This window comes from Canis aureus, chromosome 11, assembly GCF_053574225.1.
Source record: "Canis aureus isolate CA01 chromosome 11, VMU_Caureus_v.1.0, whole genome shotgun sequence".
In the NCBI taxonomy this organism is placed as follows: Eukaryota; Metazoa; Chordata; class Mammalia; order Carnivora; family Canidae; genus Canis; species Canis aureus.
Genome location: NC_135621.1, coordinates 47,869,794 through 47,897,650, shown reverse-complemented (window position 1 = coordinate 47,897,650; position 27,857 = coordinate 47,869,794). Strand labels below are relative to the sequence as shown.

General features: G+C 46.9%; 1 protein-coding gene across 6 annotated transcripts in view; it reads right to left on the bottom strand.

Annotated features, from left to right (window-relative positions):
- Positions 1-27,857, bottom strand: part of FAM178B (family with sequence similarity 178 member B) — a 107,162-nt gene that overhangs the window by 35,505 nt on the left and 43,800 nt on the right. For 5 of the 6 annotated variants that reach the window (XM_077915159.1, XM_077915161.1, XM_077915160.1 and 2 more), the window contains 4 exons: positions 9,238-9,352; positions 3,074-3,167; positions 2,630-2,806; positions 2,270-2,367 (listed from right to left, as the gene is read on the bottom strand). In XM_077915159.1, coding sequence (XP_077771285.1) covers positions 2,270-2,367; positions 2,630-2,806; positions 3,074-3,167; positions 9,238-9,352 — 484 coding nt within the window. Of the gene's footprint in view, positions 1-2,269; positions 2,368-2,629; positions 2,807-3,073; positions 3,168-9,237; positions 9,353-27,857 lie in introns of those variants that run through there. The other variant, XM_077915165.1, reaches the window with a different exon arrangement.

The following is a 27,857-nucleotide window of genomic DNA, read 5'->3' as shown; positions in this document are numbered from 1 at the left end:
TAGCATCGCCTTCAGCCAGGGCGTGATCCTGGAGACCCAGGATCGAGTCCCACGTCGGGCTCCCTGCATGGAGCCTGCTTCTCCCTCTGCCTGTGTCTCTGCCTCTCTCTCTCTCTCTCTGTCATGAATAAATTAGTAAATCTTTAAAAAAAAAAATCAGAACGACAGGATGACATTTCTCAGCAAATTGACTAAAATTTCAAAACAAAACAGAATACTAGCAGAGAAACAGACATTTTCATGTCCACTGATGGTATTATTAATTGATACAGTTTTTTTGGAAGCCAAATTTCAAATGTATATACCTTAGGTCTGCAGTCTCACTTCAAAGAGTTTATCCTCTAGAAACATTTGCACAGATGTACAAAGCTGGTGCCCTGCATGACTATCCAGATTAGGGAGCTGTGTGTAGACTAGGGGACACTATACAGCTAAGAAAAAGAATGTTCATCATACACGTGTATGTACGTAAAAGCACACATACATGTGTATGTAGTATATACATATATGTGTGTGTGCATGTATGTGTACACATGAATGAGAAAAACGGGCGCCTTGTTGGCTCAGTTGGTAGAGTATGCAACTTTTAACTTCAGGGTTGTGGGTTAAATTTAAGCCCATTAGGGAAGGAGGGTACTTAAAAAAAAGAAACGAAGAAAGAAAGAAAAACAAGTACAAATAATGTGGCCTATTGGGAGCAAACAGGAAACGGGCTGGACACCATTGCCCTGGAAGCATTTGGACTTGGCTATTCCAGGTAAGGCAGAGATACAATAATCCCATGTATCCACAGAATGGACAGACTTTGAGGGAGGAGGGGACAGATTGCCACTGCCAGCGTCCATCCAGGTGAGAGACATGACATGAAAGCAGGAGCAGGTGGGACAGAGGTGGCTGAGACCCAAACAGGTGCCTGTTTTTATGGAACTGACATGGACAGGCAATCACAAACAAGAATTTGGGATTTGGAAATCAGAATGGACAGGATTTAGGATGAACAGGCATGATGGGCTGGGGTGGGAGAGACCTCTCAGATGACAATTTCTGACTCTGCAACACAGTGGGCTAGCTGTTTGGGGTTGAACAGGGAGCCTGGAGACAGAGGTCAGCTTCTTTATATCATTTGGAAAGAAGTCCCATGCATCTGGGCTTAATGTAGATGGTGCCCGCCAAGGTACTACTCTGGTGCTCATGCTTAAAGTTCTCAGACAGAGCTTCTAGAAGCCCAGTTCTTTCAAGTATAGAGCAACAAGTTCCCTTTAAGGACTGTGGAGAGGCCTCCTCTCTTTCAACCAGATTCACAGAAAGGGACTGAACTCTCCTTCTCAGGACTGAAGCTGAGCTCAGGATGATTGCACCCAGCAGGGCCCTGGGGATATGTGTCTGAATGGAATGCCTAGCCGGCTTCCAGAAGCTGCTCCTGGGGAGGGAGTTGCAGGGGAATGGCCCCAGGGGAGGGTTACTTGAAAGGCCCCAGAACAGGCCTGGTTGGAAGGGTGGGGAGGGCCCTCATTCCAGATGGGAGGAGAGGAGAGATAAGGAGTGATCTGCTCCAGAGAGGACAAGGACTTCCCTATGGCTGTGGCCTACAGTGGGGGAAGGAAGGAGGAAAGGAGAGACTGGGTGGGGGCAGGTCCAGAGCAAGGGTCTCATCTCCCAGTGGGCTGTTTGTTCACCTTGTTCATTCAATCAAAAAGAATTTACAGAGTGCTGACAGTGTGTCAGGCGCTGTTCTAGATGCCGGAGGATATGGCCATGACTCCATACTGGAGGTAATGTGGAGAACAGGCACCATAAATAAGGAACAAACAGTAAGAAAACTTCTGGCAGAAAGCCATGCTGTGCAGAAAATAAAGCAGAATGTTGAGAGTTTGGGAGCGGGGACAGGGGAGGATTGATGAGGGGACATAATGCTGCGGAGGTCTGAAGGACAAGAAGGAACCCTCTACCAAGGAGTGGGAGCAGCAGGTGGGGGTGGGGAGGGGTGGGAACAGGGGTGGGGGGGCGGCGGCGATGCAGGCAGAAGCTAATTGTATAAGGCAATTGTTTTGCTAATAAGACTATGTTAAGAAAATTAGGCTTTTTTCCTTTAGTAATGAACTCATTAGTGAGTTGTATTTTTAGTTCTTTCTCCTGGGTTTTAGAGATTGGGCAGGAGGGGGAGGTTTGTTGGGACTCAAGGGGAGGATTCTGGATCCCCACAGCCCACCCTGTCCCAGGGGAAGGGATGAGTGTCAGAGGGAGGAGGCAGAGGTGGAGGAGCACCCACCTGCTTCGAGAGGTCACGTCCAAGAAGAACTGCACGAGTGCCAGCAGGTTGTGGTGGTGACATGACACCTTGCTCAGGGTGCAGCAGAGCTGCTGGAGCTGTGAGGACAGCAGGTATCAAGGTGGGTTGCAAGAGGGCGGCCTTCCACCCTGACTTCTCCACCAGTCCACTTAGAGTAAGGAGAAGGGGGGGGGTCACGGAGGCCAGGGTGAAAGGGAAGTTTCCTTGGCATCCTGCTCACCTCCAAGCCTGCTATTCCCATTTAGTGACTTGAGTTGCAACTTTAGTCCCTAGTGACAAGGCCACATGAGGCGGCTTGGGCTTTGGCTGCAGGGGATGGGGATCCGGAGGCATGGTTACCTTCCCTGGCCACTCCTGGATGTTCTGAAGGAGCAGGAGCAGAAGCTGCTGAAGATCGGTCTTGGGCAGCAGGCGGAGCTCCACATCTAGGCCAGCTTGGCACAGCAACTCAATCAGGCCCAAGAGGTCCCCATCAGTGTAGGCCACTGGCTGGGTGAGGGCACACAGTGCCAGGAACTGGAGAGTGGAGAGAGTGCTAGGGCAGGGATGGCCTCCTAGGAGGAGGCCAGGCAGGGCAGGAGGGGCTAGGCAGCAGCTGAGAAAACCAAACACAAGACCCAGAGTCACGCCCCGCACAGGGTACTCAGGTGGCAGGCCCAGTCGTGGGACCATGCGCTTTCTGCAGCATTGGTCCCAGCAGCCAGCATGGTGCCTGCACGGTGGTGCTGAGCACACTGTGGGTGCTTCATGGTACCTACTGCATCAAACTGCTGTCTGACTCACCTTACAGATGTAGCTCAGGCTAATGTCCAAGGCAATCGCTGGGGGGGTGTCCTGCTGCTCACTCCAGCTCAGGCTAATGTTGTTTTTAAGCACTCTAAGGTAAGACAAAAACAAAGGGAAGGAAATGGGAGGAGGTGGATGCAAGGGGAGGACTGCAGCAGAGAGGAGGCCTGCCACTGCTCAGAAGCAGAGAGCCTGTGGATGACCCCTTCAGTCTGGAGGGGCTAATGCTCTGTGTGTGCTGGTCATCTACTGCTACATAACAAATGACCCAAAAATACAGAGGCTTAAAAACGATTATCATGTCATGCAGTTTCTGAGAGTCGAGAATCCAGGAGCAGCTTAGCTGGGTGGTTCTGGCTCACGGTTTCTTGGAACATTGCCTCCAAAATATTGGGAGTGGGGCTGCTGTCATGTCAGGCCCGAATGGGCTAGAACTGCTTCCCAGCAATGTGCCCACCAGCAGGTCCTTACAATACAGGGCTCTCCACAGGGAATCCTCAACACCACGGGCCAGCTTCCACCAACGCAAGCCATCGGGGGGGGGGGGGGGGGGGGGGGGGGGGCGGAATGCCAGAGACAGATGCCACAGCCCCTTTTTTTTTTTTTTTCCACAGCCTTTATCACCTGGTCTTGGAAGTGACATCCCATCACTCTTGATTTCTCCAGTCCACACAGGCCACCCAGACTCAGCACAGGAGTGAGAGCTACACAAGGGGAAGAACACCAGGAGTGGGGAACACTGGGGGCCATATCCCAACCCATTCCAGCCAGGCCTCTGGTTTGATTTTTCTGGGACCCAAAGACCAGAAAATCATACTCCACTGCCCCAAGAGAGTCTTCCTCAAGAAAGTTCTTTGTCCATACAGGTATGGTGACTCTTTGCATGCACTGAGAAGTACACCACATTGCAGCCCACATGGGGGCTGGTTTCCAAGGTCAGCATGTAATATGGGGACATTCAGAGTAAAAATGAGAACCCCTCCACAGGTCTCACACTAACATGCTGTCTGCCAATAAGCCTAGCATGGCCAGTTTTTCCCTAGTGTGGAAACAGATCTGGTTGAGCCTAGAGATGTTGAGATGAAGTTAGAGCTTAGGGTCATATGAAAACAGACAAACAAACAGCTCTTTAAAGACTAAAGTTGGACTCAGGGTGGCCAGATGCTCACAGTGAAAGGGGCACCAGTGGACAGCAGAGCTGCACCACTGATGCACAGACTTTCTAGGCACATTCCCTGGATAGAAACAGCAGGATCGGTCTCACTAAATGACTCTTTCTCTCTGGACAAATGCGTATTGTTGATTGCTGTATACTGTTGAGGTGAGCTTATGACAAGGCTTCCTGTGCTGTCTCGTCCACTTTTCCACTCTTATTAACTGGTTTGGAGTTCCTGATAACAGTGGGCTCTCCACAATGAAGGCATTGATGACAGCAACACTGCTGACCACATCAGCCTCCAGGGTAGCCGCCTGACCACTGACGAAGGAGGAGAGCTCTGTTCCCGTAGGCTCCAGGGAAAAGTCTCTGCTCTTTTTTACTGGGCGCTGGTGCTGCGTCTCAGAGGGGAAGGAGAAATCCATCTTTAGGCACCCAGGGAAATGGTGCCCCCACACATCAAAGTTGGGGGGGGGGCAAGGGGTTAGGACTGGGCTTGGCCATTCGTCCAGAGTCCAGCATTTATAAGGACCAGAAAAAGGGCAAGGCTGCATGTGTACATCTGGGCACCTGCCAGCCCCGTGTCAATATGGGAGGGGCATTCCGGTATGCTCCAGCCTGTGAGCATGCATGTGTATGGAAGCCATGAGTGGGAATGCTTTCTGACTTCCTAGAGGGTGGGGGCAGGCACACAATTGACTGTGACTTTGCTGAAGAGGAATGGGCTTTCAGACAGTCTGGTGCTGCCAGAGGTAGGAGGAGTGTGGAAAACGTGAGCTGGGGAGGGAAGAGTGTCTGTGACAAGAGCTCTCTCCTTGGGAAGCAATGCCAACCTCCCAAGTGAAGAGGGCAGACAGCCTCCCAGTGTATGCTCCAGCATTTCCCTGCACTGCCTCTCCTTGGGAACAGCAGGCAATATAGTGTGGTCCTTTATTCCCTGCCTTTCTAAGGTTCTGAGGAACCACTTGACTGAACCGACTGCATCTGTGACGCAGTATCAGCTGATACCTAGGCCTCCATCCCCAGGCTCTGAACTGGAGGCCAAGGACACAGGCATTCACAGCCTAGCAATCTCGCTCTCCTCCTGGACTCTGGCAGGTTAACAGCAAGACGGTCCCACCACTAGACTCCATAAACAAAGTGCTTCATCTGTCCCACTCTGCCCCTCAGCCCTGACCTCTGGATGGCTGGCTTAGGGCTTGGCCTGTGGCCAGCACCCAGGAGCTGGAGTTTGGATTATGACGACGCTGTTCTACACTCACAAGTAATCTTGAGAAGGGCACGTCACTGACCTCTACCCCAGTTTCTAGGTTTGTTTCCCCCAAGAGTTGAAAATAATAGAGTTACTGTCTGTACAGTATGCTGACATTCTCAGCAGGAGGATGGTAAGAGAGGCATGTGAGCACAACTGCCTCTGTAACTGAGAGCCATCATCAAGGCACCCAGTGGTTGGGGCCCCACCATGCAGGCTGGACCAGTCCAGGCTCTATTAGCCCAGGTCAACACAGTGAAGGGGAATCAATGCTGAGCTAATGGGAAGGGAGAGAGAAGTATATTTTACCTGGGTTGAATTACACCATCCCGAGATGGCCAGTGACCAGCCTCCCCTACACTGGACAGGATGCCCTTTCAATGGATTAACTGTCATTTAGTTATTACCTTCTGGCGTCTATGCCAGGCTGCCGTATCAGAGAACCAAGTGGATGAAGGTTTCTGGCACTAGGCTATAGCAGATTGGTGACCAGTCCTGTGTATCTGACTGGGACTTTCAGCTGGGCTTTGTAACCTGGGAGCAACCTTATTAGACCAGCTGTTGGTGACCAAGGACCTCCCCTGCCTTCCCAGGTGAGACTGGGGCACATGATGGAGAGTGTCTGAGTAGCCGTGTGGCACAAGCCCTCCTCAACCTCTTGCTCTGCTTCCTGGTCTGTCTTCACACTCTGGTCCCTCTTCTGCCCATTTGACCCCACAGATCCTCCTGATTCTTCCCTCCCCAGCCTCATCACTGGGCAGAGGGCTACCGTGTTTGCAACAAGGTGGACAGCACGTGATCCAGCCACAGGATCTTGAACCATTTTTTTTTTTTTTTTTCTTTATGATAGTCACACAGAGAGAGAGAGAGAGAGGCAGAGACATAGGCAGAGGGAGAAGCAGGCTCCATGCACCGGGAGCCTGACGTGGGATTCGATCCCGGGTCTCCAGGATCACGCCCTGGGCCAAAGGCAGGCGCCAAACCGCTGCGCCACCCAGGGATCCCTTGAACCATTTTTTCTGAAAGGAAATCTTGAACCATTTGATAGGATGGTGATGGGTTTCAAGGAAATCTGAGATTAAGAACAAATGCTAAAAGACTTGTCTTTCTTATAGATACTAAAAAGATGGTCCAGTTGTGGGGTCACGTGCAGAGATACCCTAACCCCTTATTTCCAGCCTTGGGCAATAGGAGGGCTCTGTTAGTGCCCTGGAGGAGCCCCCAGAGCATCTGTTCTGTCAGGGAGCCCCAGATCAGGGCATCCCTGGAAGTTAACAGAGCAATGGGTGGCATGGAGCCAATTGGCATGGGATGAACTTAAGCCTGGTCAGGAACAGGACAAGGAAGACAGTGGGGAGAAGACAGCCTGTCCTGATGTTCCTCTTGTGGCCCATGTGTTTATGAAGGAGCCATATCCTTGGTGGAAGAGATGTCAGAATCTTCACAGTACTTCCTAAATAGTCTAGAAGAGCTCTCTTTCAAACCTATGACTCCCAGAGTTTACCCAACTGCAGCAGCCAGCCAGCAGTCCAGGTAACCCACTCGAGCATCTCTGCTGCCCCACATTTCAGGAAGGCCACTGGAGGGGTTTCAAGATGTGTCTGTGCTTTTCAAAAGGAAGCTGTGTTCAGGCGGAAAAAGCTAAAAATCTCCCCAGGCTAGTGGCTAGGGAGGTTGTCCCAGCTGTCCTTACAGGGCCATCACAAGAAAATTACCCCTAAAGCCATCGGCCAGATCCTCTGGGCCAGTTCTGAGTCCTTCCTCTTACCCCGGGGCTAACTGCCTGGTCACGCTAGAAGTCTGCATGCTAGGGTTTGTGATTCCAAGTATTTTGAGGGTGGCAGATTTAAACAGCCATAGTTCTAATGCCCACCTGCACCCTGTGGCCTCCAGAGAGGATGGATTTGCCTGGAAGCATTAGGAGCAGGAAGCCATCAAATCCTGGGGAAGGGAGAAGTGTGGGGGAGAAAGCGGCCCTGTGCAGGGTGCAGAGTCAGCTGGGTAGTTATCTGCTTCTGTCTGCCAGGGCACCTCTCACTTTCTAGGTGGACACCAGGTGCTCATCAGAACAGTTAGAAATAGGTCTCCTGAGCCCCACAGGCCTCCCAAGAACCATCTTCAAACTGCATTTGTTTTTCGAAATGTAATCCTTTCCGCAAGTCATTCTAGAAGGCGGTGTGATTGAAGCTCTGTGTTGGGGAAGAGGCAAGTGGCTTATTACACCAGATATGGAACTCGGCGGGAAGGCAGCAGGGCAGGAGTGAGGCAGGCTGGCACATGCGTGGGGTATTTATAGCAGAGCAAGTGTGGTTTGGTCTGGTTTGGTTTGGCAGACGATTACTAAACAGAGTCGTGGAACAGGTTCTTAAGAAAGCTTTGGCCTTCCCTGTGTAGGAACACCCACCTGCCTGCCATGGCAAGGGAGAGGGTCCTTGTGCCTCCTGGGGCCAAAGTTGTCACCAGGATGGTGGGAACCGGATCCCACCTAATGCTGTCCAGGGCCCTAAACACCCTGAATGTCTTCTCAAAGAATCATCAAGGAAGAGTTTGAATATAATTTGTAGAACAAGTTTATAACATGTAATACTTTTACAACCCAGACCTAGTCACTGTCCACCCAACAATAGTCATTTATGTATTGTATGGCTCTGCTCCTAGGGGGCAGGGACAATGGGTATGCAGATTAGTAGCTCCCCTAACCCAGCCCAGCCCAGTGCATAAAGAGGGTGCCCACAAAACAAGACTGGTCATTGTGGAAATTACATGTGAAATTGTGCCTTGCTGGCCATGAGCTGATATTAGGTAATAGGTCAAAATTGAAGCTTTGGAGGTAGACCAGAGAGATTGGGACAGGTCCTAAAAGAGGCCGGCAGTGAGAGCTCTGAGTCACCAAGGGGCAGGAGCGGATATCAGCCAAAGCAGCAAGACTCATCTCTGCTTGGTTCTTCCATCCCCCTGAAGCTGAAAGCATGGTCATTTATGTGAACATTAGCCATTTATGGTACGATACTCATATCCACGGGTGCTTGTATGTAGTTGTTCTATAATCCCTCAGACTCTGCTACACTATGTGGGCTAGAGCTGGAGTTTGGCAATTTTTTTTTAATCCCCGTGAAATACACATAAATTTTATGTAATAATCACAGGAAATCTTTCTTTTTTTCTAACTTAAAAATGTTTATGGCTCTAAGGATGCATACTACAAGCAATAATGCTTTTGTACAACAAATGGCCCATTACATTGGTATGACCTTTTTACAATAGGAAATACCTTATGATTTTTTTCTTCCTCTCACTCCCCCTAGAATAGGAAATACTTTAAATTAATACTTTAAAAAAAAAAGATTTATTTATTTGAGAGAGAGAGAGGGAGAGAGAAAGAACAAGTGGAAGGACTAGAGGGAGAGAGAGAAAGAAAAGCAGACTCCCTGTGGGGCAGAGAGCCTGATGAGGAACTTGATCCCAGGGCCCCAAGATCATGACCTGAGCTGAAGACAGACACTTAACTGACTGAGCCACCAAGGCACCCCTAAATTAATATTTTTTAGCATGAATAAATGTTTAGAAGAATGCATCTCTCTTTTTTGGGTTTTTTTTTTTTGTTTTTTGCTTTTTGTTTTAACATTTTGACTGAAGTATAATAGATACGGAAAACCCTGCGCATATCTAATGTATACAAGTTGTTGGGCTTGAAGTGAGATGCACAACTGTCAAACGAAAGATAAAGGATGGTGAGGAAGGGGAAGTACTCACCTCCCACTGTGTTGGCAGAGGCCCTGCAGGCCCAGAGCGGGGCTGTGGGCTCCCAGGCTGTGAAATGCTTCCATGACCTCCTGCAGCGAGGGGCACCACCAATGCTTGTCTCCATCTGTCAGGCCAAGGGAGGGCAGACGGTTAAGGAGGGCAAAGGAGACAGGCTCACTATTCCCACAGGAGGGAATACTCCTGGGTGTGACAACCCCTGGCCTAAGGGGTTTAGTTTCTGCATTTTCTGGCACCACAAGTGTTTTCTGGAGGAATCAAGCAACCAGTTGTTTTTGAGACATCCGCTGGAGCTTTGTGAACCTGATGGTTCATTATCCTGTCTTCAAGCTCTGGCCGCCTTGCACTGCAAGGGCCCAGGGATGATGACACCCTGATTGGTTCCATCAGGCAGCAGTCGGGGCACTGGGCTGCCCAGAGCTAAGCCAGATGAAGAGACTTAAACCAGAGGCCTCCAAAACTGCAAGATGCAGAAGATGCACAATGCAGCAGCCCTGGGCCCTTTACCACTACCAGCTGAGGCCAGCTCGAAACCTACTGCTGACTTGACGATGCTGCCCTTGCAGCAACATCTGGGTGTTCCCAGGTCCACCATTCCAGCCCAGGGCACTCCCTGCAGCCTGGCACACATCTCCACAGCCAGCTTGAGTTCAAAATTCCATGGTCTCTTGACTAGTTTGACAAAACCCGAACGGTAATCTGACCTCACCAACAAGGAGGGAAAACCCTATGTACTCCGGGCTTTTCTTCTATTGGACTACTTAAGGACATTTTCAGAACCAGGAAACTAGAAAAACAAAAAACAATGTGGAGGATCATTTTTCCCAGAGATGGATGCAACCATCTCCCTCCCACTTGCTCTTCTGTGTTGTGACCTCTCCACACCCCACCAAGAGGTGGGGTCCATTCCTCCACACTGTCATTCTTCTATGTCATCTTATTGATTGATTTACTCACTTCTCATCCCCATCTCCCCATTAGAATGTAAATTCCACGAGGGCAGGGCAGCTCTGCACACCCAGTGCCTGGAGAAGCGGCTGGTATGTGGGGGGAAGCAGAATGAATGAATGACTGGAGAGAACCCTAAACAAACCTGATCAAGTAGTACCGGAGTAAGAGGGAAACTGAAGGCCAGCCATAAAATAATCTGGCAGTGTCAAGAACTGTTGACAATGCTGAATTTGACAGATGCGTCAGGATCAAGAACTTGGAAACTGGGCTAGCAGCGCATTAGTAGCACATGCTTGAACCCTTTGCCATTCTGGGGGTGAAAGTTTCCTCTGAAAGGCGCACCTCAGTGGATCCCTCCATGGGCTGGAACCATGCTAGGTGCCCAAGATAAAAAGGTGGCCTGCTGGAGACCTTGACCTCAGGGAGCTCACACTCTAGGAGGGAGGGGGGAGCCAGGCAAATAAAAAAAATACAGGAGAGTGAATTCAAAACCAAAGCAGGTGAAAGGTACAGAGTCTGCTCAAAGGAGAAATTCACTTGGGGCCAGGGAAGGGCAGAGGAGGGGGGCTGAGGAATAGGGCATGGTTAACGGGAAAGAAATCATGTACCCAGCAAAGGCACAGAAATGACAAATGCAGAGAAGCTCGAGAGCATGGACTGTTCAGCTACTCAAGGAAAGAAACGCAGCATCCTAAACTCCTTGGAAGTTCTGGCAACAGTCTTGCATGGCTGCAGAGCCACCAACTGGGGTAACTGCCAGCAGAGGGTCTCTGCACCCTGTCCAAGGACATCGCCTCTGTTGGCATCAGGTGTCTCTCTTTAGAAACGTATATGGGTCGAGGCTTACCCAACAAGTAATTAGACTCTTGGAGGAGGAAAACCTTTCTTGTTTGTTATTTTTCCTCTCAGGCAACTTAACAAGTGAAAGTAATGATACCCCTTGCCCGCTTCACAAACCAGCTGAGAAGAATGAAGTCTACAAAACACAATGAGATTCCACTAAAGAGGGAGAGCTGTTTACCAGGGCCTTTGGGGGACTATGCACGTAGGTGCACGCATGTGTGGGCGGGCCAATGAACTTTCCAGGGAGGGAGAATGCCTGTGCAAAGAGAATCAGCCTAGGGTGAGGTGAGGCTCTGGAAGCCCAGCTGGGTGAGGACAGCCTGCCAGGAGTCTTAGGACCCCAAAAGGTGCTGTGCATGGCCACCTTCACGCTTCCTCTTCAGCCGGTGCAGTGCATCAGCTGCTTTAAAAGCCCCTTGGGGACAGCAGTGCAGGTGCCACCAGCTCCAAACCTGGAGCCTGGCACCGTCCTCCCTCCTTGCCCCCACCTAGCACTTACTCCACACCACAGCTTGACCCAGGCCAATGTGGCAGGAGAAGTTTCCGAGCAAGGCGCCTGGGATGCCTCGGGATAAATCAGGCCCAATCAACAGTGCTGGAAATTGGTTAAGCGACTACAGGCGCGGGAGAGCCCATAATTAACACTGCCTATAACTAGGCCATGCGCTCAGCTCTTCCTGAGCACTGTTTGTCCCAAATGGGGGTTTTCCGGAGAGCTGACACAGAACAAAACTCAGACTTGAGGCTGCCAGCTCCAACTCCCTAACTCCACTTTTCCACACCCACACCTCAGTCGTTTGAGGTGATTCCCCAGGGGAGCATCGGGGCCCTGTGCCTTTTTAAATGCCAGTGCTAACAGCCCTGAGCTCCTGGGCTCTGTTTAGAGGCTGAGAATCTGACAGTGTCCCTTTGGGTGGTTCTCCTGGGATGGAACTGATGCTTTGGGGGAAGTAGGGGAGGAAAAGCATTGGGCCTAAAATAAAAGTGACTTTTCCATCTGTGCCTCAGAAGAAGCGTTACTTCACGTAACACCACCGCCTCCGCTCTCCTGGCACCACTTTCAGGGAATGGGAAAACCACACACATCCCAAGAACCTCCTCGGCTCGACTTGCTGGCCCCAGCAGCTCCCCTCCGTAGGCCTTTGTCATCTGTTCTCGCCCACCAGGTTCCATCCTGGGCCTTAGCAGTTAGATGACAGGGCACAGGGTCCACAAGACTCTGGTCTGTTTCTCTCCCTTCCCAGCCCCTGCCCCGAATCTAGCTGTTAATGAATGTTCTGGGGTGGCTGCCCTTGGGGGCCAACCATCTGCATGGGTCCTGATTCTTGACACCACCTTAGAGATGCCACAGTTCTCTAGGAGAAGATGTCCCATCAGCCTTAATGGGGGGATGCTGGTTCCTAAAGAAAAGCAAGCAACCATCCCATCAGACTGAGCCCAGATCCCAATTGGAGCGTGGGACTCACGACATAACTTAGGGGAGGTTTACAATCTGTTAAGGAACAAAATCCAACCAAGTAAATTTAAGGATCAAATGGGCTTTATTAAGCGATTCATCAATCAGGCAGCCCCCTCATCTGGCAGGCAGAGGGGGAGCTTCAAGGAGTTATACAAAAAATGGAAGATTTTTATAGGAAGGAGGGTGGGGCAAGGAAGTTATTAGCAAAAGAAAAGGACTGTCCCCTGCAAGGTCACTTTCCCTTAGGGGGAAGGGCAGGGGGCTTATTATACAGTTAGATTACCTTGTTGGTGCCTATCAGAAAATTCCTGTCAGATTTAGACTTCTGGGGGAGGTTGAAACCTCGCTTAGGTTAGGTATTAAGCCCCAGTTTGGTGACTCGGCCTAAGTGACACCATTTTGGGCATGTGGTTTTCTTTTCAACAAATCTTAAATTTTTTTAAAATTTTTATTTATTTATGATAGGCACACAGTGAGAGAGAGAGAGGCAGAGACACAGGCAGAGGGAGAAGCAGGCTCCATGCACCGGGAGCCCGACGTGGGATTCGATCCCGGGTCTCCAGGATCGTGCCCTGGGCCAACCAAAGGCAGGCGCTAAACTGCTGCGCCACCCAGGGATCCCAAATCTTAAATTTTTTAAAAAAGATTTATTTGAGAGAAAAGCTGAGAGTGAGGGCACAGGCATGGGGTGGGGGGAGAGAGGGAGAGAATATCCAAGCAGACTCCCCCCCCCCCCCCCCAAGCGTGGAGCCAGATGGGGCTCCATCCCCTGAGCCATGAGATCAGGACCAAGAGGCAGACGCTTAACTGCTTAAACGATTGAGTCACCCAGGCGCCCCTTTTACCATTTCTTATCCTCCCAATTTTGATGACTTAACTGTTCCCTCTGCACTCCTGAATTTATTTACTTAAAGATTTTATTTGAGAGAGAGAGAGCGAGTGCGCGCCACGAGAAAGAGGCAGGGAGAGGGAGAGGTTCAGAAGCAGACACCCTGCTGAGTGGGGCTTCATCCCAGGACCCTGGGATCTGACTGAGCCAAAGGCAGATGCTTAACTGACTGAGCCACCCAGGCGCCTCTGCACTTTTGTATTTAAATTTACACTCATCTCAATATCACTGGCTTTAGTCAATCAGCTTTAGCCAGTTATTTAAACTTTTTATTTGCTCAGTAAACAGTAACTGGACACCAAGCATTGTAACACTGGGGGCCCAGCAGTGAACAAAAGAGACAAAGTCCTGGTCTCACAGAGCTGATGGTTTAGCAGGGAAACAGACCAAACATGTGAAAAACAAACACACAAGACGAAGCCAGGTGGTACAGACAGTGGGGAAGAAAGGTGGTCAGGGTGGTGCAGGGAACAGCTACGCACAGGAGAAGCCCCATGAGCACTTTGAGGCCAGGCTGCCATTCCTCACTGTGTGAGGTCCAGCCATGCGCCTGAGGTGCTGGGGGGTGCAAGGCCTGGAGGCGTGAGGATAACTACAGAAAGAGGGAGGGGGGCCCACCTGAGACAGGGACACGGGGGGGGGGGGGGGGGCGGGGGGGGGGACTCCAAGGAGACTGCTTTTGGCTTTTGGCTCCTCTCCCTGTTTCTTGCTAGGACCTGCAGCCCCACCTCAAACACACCTTCTAGTACAAATAACATGTGTCCTAACTGTAAAGGCCAAGGGGTTCACAATTTCTTTGGAGTTTCCTGGCCCAGTAGATAACACGGAAGGAGTGACTGGGTGGGGTTGTTGGGAACATGTTCCAGACCCCTGACGTTAGGCATCTTGATGCCAAGACCCTGGCCCTTGGACAGAAGTGACTCTGTCAAAAGTGGAGGACACCTGGATGCTTGTCCTTGTTCTGACTGGTTCCTGGGTGCCTGAGAGTACTTGTGTACCACCCTCAGCAAAAACTCTAGACCCTGAGCAAAGGAGAGGCTCACCCCAGACCCTTTCCTTTCTGGGTCCCCCGCACACTCTGCAATCCTCTCTCATTACACTATTCGATAAACTCCGTTCTCACTTCTTCCTGGCTCACTTTGGTTTCTATCCTACGAGAAGCCAACAACCCTCTTGGGCTGGTCCTGTCGAACCCTCTCTGGGTCCTCGGACCCGGTCTGACCATGCCACACCCATCCTGAAGACAGGACAAGGAAGCAACTGGTCTGAGGAGGATGGAATCATGTCATCAGAGAGATCTTTGGATGTGGTAAAAACACAAAATTCCATTAAATCCATATTTTAAAAACATGCATATCTCACTGTCCCAACTATAGCGTGAGCCCAGGAAGGAGGCTGGCCTTCTCCTGACCCTGATGCGGCCTCTCACCACGGACAACTGCATGCCCAGGACCTGGATAAGCTCTGACCCACTCATTCTTCTTGCCTCTCACCCCCACCGGTTCCTTCTCCAGACCGCTCTACCCACATCCTTTCCAGTCTTCTTTAGTTGCTTCTCGGCCATGCAACCCACCCCACTGACCCCTTCACTTTCCCTTTCCACCCGCTCACCCTGAGCTAAGGCCCTTCTTCTGGCACTCCTACAACCCCCTGCCTGCCTTGCTGTAATCCAGCCTACATCCGCCACATACTCCCGCACACATACGCACCCCTATATCCACCCATCACACACATACACCATCCCACACACACACACCCTACACCCACCCACCACACACACTCTCACGCACACATGAACCCCTATATCCACCCACCATACACACAGTCACACACATATGCACCCCTATATCCACCCACTACACATACATGCACCCCTATATCTATCCCACCACACACACACACACCCTCCCACATATATATGCACCCCCATGTTCACTCACCACACACACACATGCACTCCTGTATCTACTTACTACACACACACACATACACGCACTCCTGTATTTACTCACCACACACACATTTACCCTATACCCAACCACCACATACACACCCTCACACAAACATATGCACCCCATATCCACCCACCACACACACATCTCCCTATATCCACCCATTACACACTCATACACACATACAAACCCACAAAATGCACCAACCACCACATACATACACACCTATACATGCACACCATATACTACACACACACTAGCCATCCACACACTTCTGCAACCATACCTATACCACATCCACACTATACACATTCCATCCATCTGTACACACATCACACATACCGCAGACACAGAAACCACTCATCCAACACAAATATACCCACATACCACAACCCATACACTGCATATATCATGACACACACAACACTCATCCATACACACATATCACACACACATATCCCACCCATACTTACAACACACACAAACACACACACAGCACCCATCCACATATACCACCCACCTAGAAACTTCCCCTCCCCCAACCCAGAGTCTCTGTCAGTCCCTGGTCCTTTTATTCATGAGAGTGAGAGTGTGTACAGGGTAGGTGATGCCGTCCCCAGGCCACCTCTCCTCTCTGCTGCCCTCTGTAACTCACACCACTGCCTGGTGTCACCTAACACTGTTGAGCATTCCTAGCCCCCAGTGTGTAGGACACACTTGCGTTGTGCAAAACCACTGAACTACCATAGCTGCTAGAACTAGGTTCTGCTACAAATAACAAAAAGACCAAAACAAAACAAAAAACCTACCTGGGCTTAAATAAGCTATAATTTTATTTCGCTCTGACAAAAAAGTCTGGAAGCAGGTGGGCCTCACTGGTGCAGGGACCTGACTGATCTGTAGGATCTTAGGTACCCGTCTTCTACTCTGCCATTCTCGCCATTCTCTCCTTTTCAAGATCACCCCATGGTCCAGGATGGCTGCCAGAGGCCCAGCTGTCATGTCTCAACTCTAGGCAACCACTTCCTCACTTTCCTACCTCAAGATGCACGATTGAGTTATTTTTACTGATGCAAGGCCCCCTCAGTATGACTCAGGAAGGTAGTAAGTAGCAAACTACCCTCTCACCTTTAAAAAGCAAGAATATGAGACTGATTTAGACTCAACCAAGAGCTTCCCAGTAACGTCCCTGAATGCATGGCCCACCAGGTTTTCTTTCACTTTGGATTTCTGAACCTGAGATTCCTGGAATATTCCTGATCTCTAGAATAAAATGAAACAGAAGATACCAAATACCGATGGGGATGTGGAGCAATGGGAACTCTCATTCATTGCTGGTGGAAATGCAACACAGCCCTTTTGGAAGACAATCTGGTGGTTTGTTACAAAACTAAATATACTCTAACCATACAATCCAGCAATTGTGCTCCTTGGTATTAACCCAAATTAACTGAAAATGTATGCCCACACAAAAAGCTGCACATGAATGTTTACAGCAGCTTTACTCATAATTATCAAAAACTGGAAGCTACAATATGTCCTTCAGGAGGTGAATGGTCAAACAAGCTGTGGTACATCTAGACAATGGAATATTAAATAGAGCGACAAAAAGAAAAAACTACAAAGCCATAAAAAGATGTGGAGAAACCTCCAATACATATTGCTAAGTGAAAGGAGCCAGTCTGAAAAGGCTACATACTGTATAATTCCAACCATATGACATCCTAGAAAAGGCAAACTCTAGAGACCATAAAAAGATCAGGGGTTACCAGGGGTTTGGCTGGAGAGGAGCTGGAGAGGAGGTGGAAAGAACAGGGGGAGCAGAGAGGATATTCAGAGCAGCGAAACTATTCTGTATGATACGGCAATGATGAACACGTCCTACATTTACCAAAACCCACAGAATGTACAACACAAAGAACGAACCCTATTTTTAAAAGATTTATTTACTTATTTGAGAGAGAGAGAAAAGGAGAGGGAGAGGGAGAGGGAGAGAGAATTCTCAAGCAGACTCCCTGCTGAGTGTGCAGCCCAACTCAGGGCTCTGTCCCAGGAATCCAAGATCATGACCTGAACAAAAATCAGGAGTCAGATGCTCAACTGACTGAGCCACCAGGTGCTCCTGAGTGAACCCTAATTTAAATAATAGTCTTCAGTTTATGATAATGTATCAATAGTGCCTCATCAATCCTAACAAATACACCATACAAATGCAAGATGTAGAAAAAACTAGTGTGTGTGTGGGGGTGTGTGGGGGTGGTGGGGGGGTGGTGGTGACAGGTGTGGGGAATAATATGGGAACTGCTTTCTGATCAAATATTCTATAAGCCTAAAACTGTTCCAAAACAACAAAAAACAGGGGTGTCTGAGTGGCACAGTTGGTTAAGTGTCTGCCTTTAGCTCAGGTCATGATCCCAGTGTTATGGGATCAAAACCTGAGTTGGGGAGGATCCCTGGGTGGCTCAGCGGTTTAGCCCCTGCCTTTGGCCCAGGGCACGATCCTGGAGTCCCGGGATCGATTCCCACGTTGGGCTCCCGGCATGGAGCCTGCTTCCCCCTCTGCATGTGTCTCTGCCTCTCTCTCTCTCCTCTCTGTGTATTCTCATGAATAAATTATTAAAAAAAAAAAAACAAAACCCGAGTTGGACTCCTGACTTAGCAGGGAGTCTGCTTCTCTCTCTCCCTCTGCCCCTCCACCCTGCTTGTGCTCTCTCTCTCTCAAATAAATAAGATCTTTAAAAAAAAAACCAAAAGCAATAACTGGGGGTGCCTGGGGGTGCTGGGTGGCACAGCTGGTCGAGTGTCTGCTCAGCTCTGATCTCTGGCTTGTGGGACTAAGCCCAGAGTCTGGCTCTATGCTCAGTGCTGAGTCTGCTTGGGATTCTGTATCCCTCTCCTTCTGCCCCTCCCATTCGTGTTCTCTTTAAACAACAACTACAGAAACCAAGAACTTTCTTTAAGAAAAAGAAAGAACCAGGGGGAAAAAAGTCTCCCTTCACACATAGCACCATGGGCAGCACATCCCCACAGTCTAAGAGATTTGATATTTGCTGTATTCTGGATCAAGGCCCCAGCTGAGACCCAAATGCAGGGGTTCTCAGACTTGTCTGCACGTTCTGGAATCTCTTAGGGAGCAGCTCCAGAAGTTACTGCCAACGGTTTCCCCTCCAGCCCCCACCCCACTGTGACTGTGGTTTAATAAGCCTAGTTTGGGGCTCTAGAATTAAAAACAAAAACAAAAACAAGTGATTCTAAAATGCAGCCACACTGGTAAACTACTGAGCTAATGAAAGCCATGGCCCTTGCTCCAGAACAGCAGAGACCCACCCTCACATGCTCTGGCAGATGACTGGGGTGGGATGGGTGTAGGGAGGAATCCACAGAAGGCAGCCCCTGAAAACTGGTGGCTAGAGGCTGAGTCCTAGGAGAGCCACCAAGATTTTTGACTAGTAGGATCTAAAAGATAAACGTTAAAGTGTGCTCATCATGTTATGGCAAAAGGTTTATGTATTTGGCCAAAGTCCTCATAATTTGGCACTTTCTCAGCCTGGCTGCACATCAGAATCACCCAAGAGCTTTAAGAGTCCCTACCAGGCACTGTCCTAAGGGTGTTGGAGGAGCTGCCTCAGAAGCAGCCACGGAGCATCACCATACAACCCTGGCCATACAGGTGGTCGGACAGAGAGGCAGGTTAGGAGGCAAATGCTCCAGAAGGCAGGGACATGAGGGAGATGCCGGCTGGGCTGGGGTAATGCACACATGCCTGTCCCCACAGGGCCAGTAGATCCAGAATTCTGACCTTGGAGGACCAGATAGCACGTCTAGAGTCTGGCACCTGCGCCCACAGTTCCATAGTCAACTGACTGCATAGAATCCAAGGGGCTGGTGGGAAAAGATGCTGCTGTCTTGCTGTGGGCAAAGCACACATTCTCCAACACTCAGCCACACACTCAAGGAATACCACCAGAGTCCTACTGTGTACTGGCTCCTGTAGCTGCCAGGAACTCAAGAGAACTTAGAATAAAGACAAGTGAAGCCACAGCCTCTGCAGTCTGGAGCTCACAGTGAAATGGGAAAGATGAGTGAAAGAATCCACACGTCAACTATGACCAGAGCCATGAAGAATGGAAAGGAAGTGGGAGCAGAGGATGGGGTTGGGCAGGGTCAGGGCAGATCTCCCTGGACAAGGCAATGCCAGAGGGGATCAGTAATCCAGGAGGAGAGATGGAGTTAGGAAGACAACGGCCAGGGAGCTGCTGAGAGGAGGGAAGGCACCACCCAGGGAGGAGAAACCTGTACTCCCAAAGACCCCTGCCACAGGAGGGGGGATGAGCAGAACAGGCTGTGAGGCTGGAGCACAGACAGCGAGACAGAGAAGATGAAGTGAGATGGAACCAGGGTCCAGCCCACTATACGGGAAACTATGGGCCATCAGGTGAAGCTGGGGCTTTCCAGCCCTCTGATTATCTGTGAAAAGGGAAAATAATAGTATCTACTTGGAGGATTTTGCTATGGTGACTAAATGAGATAGGCAAGGCCCAGGGCTCAGTGCCTGGCACATACTCTCTAGAAATATGAGCTATTATTTTCAAGGAAACGACTTTTATTATCACAACAGACAATAATATGTTTTTAAAATGAGGATCAATTCTGAAGTTGAATTACTGTTATTGTTGCGTTCCAACTAGAGACTTCGAAGGGGTAGGCCCAGCAAATGACAGCTCTGAGGGGGCTGGGGGATGGGATCTCCAGGGTGGTCCTCACGGTGTTGGCCTGCTCATTTGGGTCTGTGCCGTGTTCTCACAGCACCAGTATGGGGATTAAGAGTGCAGCTGGATCCTAGCTTGCCTCCTTGGCCCAGGGACAGGGGCACCTGCCCTGTGAAGTTAGGAGGAGTGAAGGTCGCCCCATGTGAACAGAAGGCTGGGCCCTGGGCCCTGCACAGAAGTACTCCTTGCATGTGGATGGCTGCTGCCGCTACCATGGGACATGGGATCCAAGGCTGTGTGGAGCCACTGCTCTGGGAGGCTGCCGGAGGCTCCAGATAGGTTGCTCCTACCACCCCAGCAGGAGACTGTCCCAAGCACCATGAGAGGCAGATCAGGGGAAGTGAGGACAACTCCTAATAAAACAGCAAAGGGCAGAAAGTGTCAAATGAATATATAGACTAAGGGATTTTTGACTGCTTAAAAACCATTTGAAAAGGACGCCTGGGTGGCTTGGTTGGTTAAGCATCTGCCTCTGGCTAGGCCATGATCCCAGGGTCCCCCGGACTGGATTGAGCCCCATATCAGGCTCCCTGCTCAGCAGGGAGTCTGCTTCTGCATCTCCTTTTCCTCCTCTCCCCACTTATTCTCTCTTTCTCTCACTCACTCTCTCTCAAATAAATAAATAAAATCTTAAAAAAAAAAAAACCATCTGAGAAAACAAAAAGAAAAACAAAAACCCATCATCTGAGAATAGAGTATGACAGAAATGGCCAAAATAGAATTAGAGAAATGAAGAAGCGGGAGCGGAATACTTGTACTGCTTAGATCCTTTGGTTTATCTAATGATCTCTGAGTTGTAAAGAAATATGTTTTTGCTTTGATAAAAGCAATCATATTTTGAGTGTGCACTATATGCCCGGTGCTTCACCTGTGTTATTACTGCCAACTCTAACAGTCCTGGGTGCTCAGTGCTGGCCACTTGCATGAAGACTTTGCCAATCTGACTGCCAGGCTCTATCTATGTCCTGATGTTGCTCCATGCTGCTCTCGGGTCCTTCCCAAGGGAGTGACTGCCAGACATCCTGTCTCCACTCCATCCACACCAACCTATGCTCTGTCACCTGTCATGTATCCCCATGTTACCACAGTATGTCAAAATTCCCATAAGGCATCAGCCTACAGCTCCAACTAAAGAATGCTTTTGTTGCTCTCCAAAGCTTTTTTGATGGTGCATATCCATCATTAAAAAATTTTAAATTTATACCTCTAACAAATATACATTTATAAGCTCTACAAATGTGCCTTGATGCTAATATGCCATCATGCGTATAACATGTTAAAGAGTAAATTTTAAAAAGATGAGCTATGGGATATATAACATGTTAAAGAGTAAATTTTAAAAAGATGAGCTATGGGTAGCTATGAGCTACCTGGTTGGCTCAATCAATGGAATGTGCTACTCTTGATCTCATAGCCCCATGTTTGGTGTGGAGATTACTTAAAAAAAAAAAAAAAAAAAAAAATAGAGCTACTTTTGACACACCAAAAAAAAAAAAAAAAAAAAAAAAGATAAGCTATTATGATGTAAGTTTCCCCCTTAAAAAACTGGGGGGAAATAGTGAGCAGATTAACCCCAAACAAATAGAATTTATTTATTTATTTATTTTTAAAGACTTGATTTATTTATTCATGAGAGGGACACACAGAGAGAGGCAGAGATATAGGCAAAGGGAGGAGAAGCAGGCTCCATAGAAGGAGCCTGATGTGGGACTCAATCCTGGGACTCGGGGATCACACCCTGAGCCAAAGGCAGACACTCACCACTGAGCTACCCAGGCATCCCTAACAAGCAGAATTTAAAAGGAAATAAAAGAGCAGAAATCAGGGATCCCTGGGTGGCGCAGCGGTTTGGCGCCTGCCTTTGGCCCAGGGCACGATCCTGGAGACCCGGGATCGAATCCCACGTCAGGCTCCCGGTGCATGGAGCCTGCTTCTCCCTCTGCCTGTGTCTCTGCCTCTCTCTCTCTCTCTGTGTGACTATCATAAATAAATAAAAAAAAAAAAAAAAAAAAAAAAATTTAAAAAAAAAAAAAAAGAGCAGAAATCAGTAAAACAGAAAACAGAAAAGCTATAAGGAAAATCAATGAAACCCAAAGCTGGTTCTCTGAGATCAATAAAATTGATAAACCTGTGACCCAACTGACCTGACTGAAGAAGACACACAAATGACCAATATCAGAATGAGAAAGAGGTCATCATCACTGATCCAACAGATATTAAAAAGATAATAAAGGAATATTATGAACAAACATATACCAATAAATTTGCCAACTTAGGTGAAATGGACACAAACAGAGCTCACTCAGAAGAAACAGATAATATAAATTAGCCACGTAACTAATTTTAACAATTGGATTTGGAGTGAAAAATCTTCCCATAAGGAAAAAAAAAAAAAATCTTCCCATAAGGAAACTCAAGGCCCAGGTGGCTCCACTGGCTAATTTTATTTTACTTTTTATTTTTTAATTTTTTAATTTTTTAAATTTATTTATGATAGTCACAGAGAGAGAGAGAGAGAGGCAGAGACACAGGCAGAGGGAGAAGCAGGCTCCATGCACCAGGAGCCCGATGTGGGATTCGATCCCGGGTCTCCAGGATCGCGCCCTGAGCCAAAGGCAGGCGCCAAACCGCTGTGCCACCCAGGGATCCCTTTATTTTACTTTTTAAAGATTTTATTTATTTACTTGAGAGAGGGAGAGAGCACACACGAGAGGGGCAGGGGCACAGGGAGAAGCAGATTCCTGCTAAGCCTGACATGGGGCTTGATCCCAGGACCCTGCATGACCTGAGCTGAAGGCAGACACTTAATCAACTGAGCCACCCACGCAGCGGTTTGGCGCCTGCCTTTGGCCCAGGGCGCGATCCTGGAGACCCGGGATCGAATCCCACGTCAGGCTCCCGGTGCATGGAGCCTGCTTCTCCCTCCTCCTGTGTCTCTGCCTCTTTCTCTCTCTCTATGTCTATCATGAATAAATAAATAAATCTTTAAAAAAAAAAAAAAAAAAAACTGAGCCACCCAGGTGCCCCTCCACTGGATAACTTTACCAAACATTTAAGGAAGCATTAATACCAGTTTTACATAAACTCTTCCAGAATACTGTAGAGTAAATACTTCCTAACACATTCTATGAAGCCAGTATTACTCTGAGACCAAAACCAGAAAGAGAAAACTATAGACTAATATCCTTTGTGAACATAATGTCAACAAAAATTCACCAGATTGAAACCAATACATATAAAATTAATACATCATGATCAAGTAGGATTTATTCCAGAATGTGAGGATGAATAAACAAACATTCAAAAATCAGTCAGTGTAATTCACCATATTAGGGGGCTGAAAAAGAAAAACCACATAAACATCTCAAAATCCAACATCCATTCCGGATAAAAATTCTCAGCAAAGTAGGGATTTATCAAGGTCAGGGTACAAGTTCAATATGCAAAAATCAATTATATATCAGTACACTATCAACAATTTGAAAATGAAATTAAGAAAACAATTCATTTTACAATAGCATCAAAAAGAATAAAATACTTAGGAATAAATTTAGCAAAAGAATCCCAAGATTTGTACACTAAAATATCAAAAGAAACTAAAGGAAACCTAAATAAATGGAAAGATATCCGATGTACGTGGATACATTCGGATTCTGGAGATCTTAATATTGTGAAGCATGCCAATTTGCTCCAAATTGATCTATAGATTCAGTGCAATCCAATAAAAATTCAGGCAGATTTTTTTTTTGGTAGAAAATGACAAGCTCATTTTAAAATTTATATGAAAATGCAAAGGACCTAGAATAGCCAAAACAAATTTATTAAGAAAGAAGAACGAAGCTGAAGGATTTTTAAAAAAAGATTTATTCACTTATTTCAGGGAGAGAACAAGAGAGACAGAGTGTGAGAGAGAGCAAGCACATGTGCATGTGCATGCAAGAATGGGGAGGAGGGACAGAGGGAGAGAGAAAATCCCAAGCAAACTCTGCACTGAGCATGGAGCCTGAAGTGGGGCTGGATCCCACAACCTGGAGATCATGACCTGAGCCAAAATCAAGAGCTGGATGTTGAACTGACTTGAGCCATCCAGGTGCCCCACAAAGTTGAAAGATTTAAACTATGATTTTAAGACTTACAAAGTTAAAGTAATCAATATGGGGTGGATAAAATTAGATATATAAATCAATGAAACAGCCTAGAGTCCAGAAATAGACCCACACATATATGATCAATTGATTTCTGATAAAGGTACAAAGTAATTCAATTCAGTAAGGATAATCTTTCTTTCTTTCTTTCTTTTTTTTTTTTTTTTTAATTTTTTTATTTATGATAGTCACACACAGAGAGAGGGAGAGAGAGAGGCAGAGACACAGGCAGAGGGAGAAGCAGGCTCCATGCACCGGGAGCCTGATGTGGGAATCGATCCAGGGTCTCCCGGATCCGGCCCTGGGCCAAAGGCAGGCGCCAAACCGCTGCGCCACCCAGGGATCCCTCTTTCTTTCTTTTCTTTTCTCTTTCTTTCTTTCTTTCTTTCTTTCTTTCTTTCCTTTCTTTCCTTCCTTTCCTTCCTTCCTTTCTTTCTTTCTTTCTTTCTTTCTTTCTTTCTTTCTTTCTTTCTTTCCTTCCTTCCTTCCTTCCTTCCTTCCTTCCTTCCTTCCTTCCTTCTTTCTTTCTTTCTCTCTCTCTCTCTCTCTCTCTCTCTCTCTTTCTTTCTTTCTTCTTTTAGGATAATCTTTTCAACAAATGTGTTGGAACAACTGGATAGCCATATGTAAAGAAATTAACAACCTATGTCATTGATAAAAATTAACTCGAAATGGACCACTGACATAAAAATGTAAAGCTAATTATAAATTATAAAACTTATTTTAATTATAAAAGTTGTAAGTTATAAAACTCAATTATGAAATTTCTAGAAAAAAACAAGAAAGATCTCAGGTCTCTTAAATATGACACTAAAAGCACCAACTATGGGATCCCTGGGTGGCGCAGCAGTTTGGCGCCTGCCTTTGGCCCAGGGCGCGATCCTGGAGACCCGGGATCGAATCCCACATCGGGCTCCCGGTGCATGGAGCCTGCTTCTCCCTCTGCCTGTGTCTCTGCCTCTCTCTCTCTCTCTCTGTGTGTGTGACTATCATAAATAAATAAAAATAAAAAAAAATAAAAAAAATAAAAGCACCAACTATAAAATATCAATAGTGGTGCCTGGCTGGCTCAGTTGGAAGAATATGCAACTTTGATCTTAGAGTCACGAGTTTGAGCCCCACATTGGGTGCAGAGATTGCTAAAGAAAAAATGAATGTAAAATAACCTTAAACATACACTTACCATATGACCCAGCCTATCCACTCACTGATATTTACCCCAAGGGGAAAGAAAGCAGATGTGTACACAAAGACCCGCATAAGAATACTTATAGCAGATTTTCATATCTCCCAAACTAAGAACAAAACAAAATAAAACCCAAAATGTCCATTAGTAGAGCTAGGATATCCATATAATGAAATAGTACTCAGCTATGGAAAAGAATAAAGTACTGTTACACACAACATTGATAGATTTCAAAATAATTATCCTGAGTGAAAGAAGCTGGACCAAAAAAAAGAGTACCTGCTATGTAATTCCATTTATATAAAGTTCTAGAGAATGCAAACTATAGTGACATTTGTAGTGATCTGCAGTGACAGAAAGTATATTAGTGGTTCCTTTCAGACAAAAGGGGAAGGAGAGATTAATTATAAAGAGGTACAAGAAAACTTTGAGGGCAATGGTCATTATCTTGATGACGACAGTTTTATGAATATACATATAAGTCAAGTGTATAAATTGCATGCTTTAAATGTGTACAGTTTAATGTATGTCAATTATACACTTTAGTAAAACTTAAAAAAAAAAGATGAACTAAATGTAAATATAAGTGTTAATGATTTCTTTTTGCACTTGATGGCTCATCCTACCTCAAGGGTCTTCCATACTGGAGACCCCTGGTCTAGAAAATCCTGCCTGACTTGCTTTATGTAGACTGTGGCCTTTTCTGACTCCCAGGGGAGAGAGCTGGGAAAGTCCTAGATTAACTCTCCACTGGAGATAACTTCAGATGAATATCAAAGTGTGTCAGAAAAAATATGGTGTAAATAAATCGATAAACACAGAAACATGTATTATATTGATAATATGTATGTATCAATATGTATATGTATTATGTGGATTTTGCTTCTGGAAATAGTCACAAGAAATAATGACTCTGAATAATGACTACTTGGAGAGAGAAAGTGGCCATGGGAATGGCTGGGCAGGAAGGCTTTCACTTTTCATTTTGCAACTGTCTCTAGTATTTGATTTTTCTGCACTTGATACATAGAATACTCTAAGATAATACAACAGGAGTTACCTAGCTAGTGAGGTTATTGGTCGTTGTTTTATTCTTTAAAGATTTTTTAAAAAGATTTTATTTATTTATTCATATAGAGACAGAGAGAGAGAGAGAGAGAGAGAGAGGGGCAGAGACACAGGCAGAGGGAGAAGCAGGCTCCATGCCAGGAGCCAGACGTGGGACTCGATCCCAGGTCTCCAGGATCACACCTCAGGCTGCAGGTGGCACTAAACTGCTGCGCCACTGGGGCTGCCCGGTCACTGTTTTATTCTTTTTACAAGAAGCAACCTTATAAAATGTTTTCTGAGAGGGAATAAGGAAGGAGAGTAGAGAGGAGGGAGACAAAATACAAGTGAGAAAAGAAAGTGACAGAAAAGAAAGTGACCCACAAAACAGGGGCCTGTCCCAGAGACCCCCAAAGCCCCAATGACTATAATACTACAGACTCAGGGACGAAGGGAAAAAGCATGGTGACCACGTGAGGAAGAACAAAGTGTCCAAAGATACTGCTCACAAAAATGAAACTAATTTTTCTGAGAACTAAATTTCTTACCCACTTAAAAAATATCCAAAGAATGTATTGGCCAGAGTCTTTTTGTTATATTCTTTCCCTCCTACACAAATATTATAGAAGCTGGTAGGGAATGGAATGGGTAGGTAAGAATGAACAACACTGTCTTAGAGGTTAACAGAACAGAACCTACGCATGTTTTACTCCTTCTCTAAAGTGTTTCAATCTCATTGATAGAGCTCCTTTTCTCCAAGCCTGCTGCCTACTCAGTGTGCTTGGCAGAGTTACTAGCCAGTCCTACATTGGCACGGCCAAAGTATGTTTGTTAAAGAAACATGAGGTCATTTCTTTCAAGCAATTAGTTGCACAAGAACATGTTTGCTTTCAAAACCAAATTCTGCCATTAAAAAAACGATTAGAGCTAATAAACGAGTTCAGCAAGGTTGCAGAATGCAAGGTCTGTATACAAAAATCTGCTCTCTTTCTACACACCAGCAAGGAACAATCTGAAAAGAAAATGAAAAAAAAAAAAAAAAAAAAAAAACAAACAAACCCACAAACCAATTCTATTTATAACAGCATCAAAAATAAGAAAATACTAGAAATAAATTTAACAAAATAAGTATAATACCTACACACTGAAAACCATAAAATATTGTTAAATAAATTAAAGAAGATCTAAGTAAATGGAAAGACATCCCATATTCATGGATTGGAAGACTCAATATTATTAAGATGGTGGTAATACTCAAAGTTATCTATAGAGTCAACACAATCACTATTAAAACCCCTGTTGTTTTTGCAGAGGGTGACAAGCCATCTTAAAAATTTTTTTAAATTTTTATTTATTTACGATAGTCATCA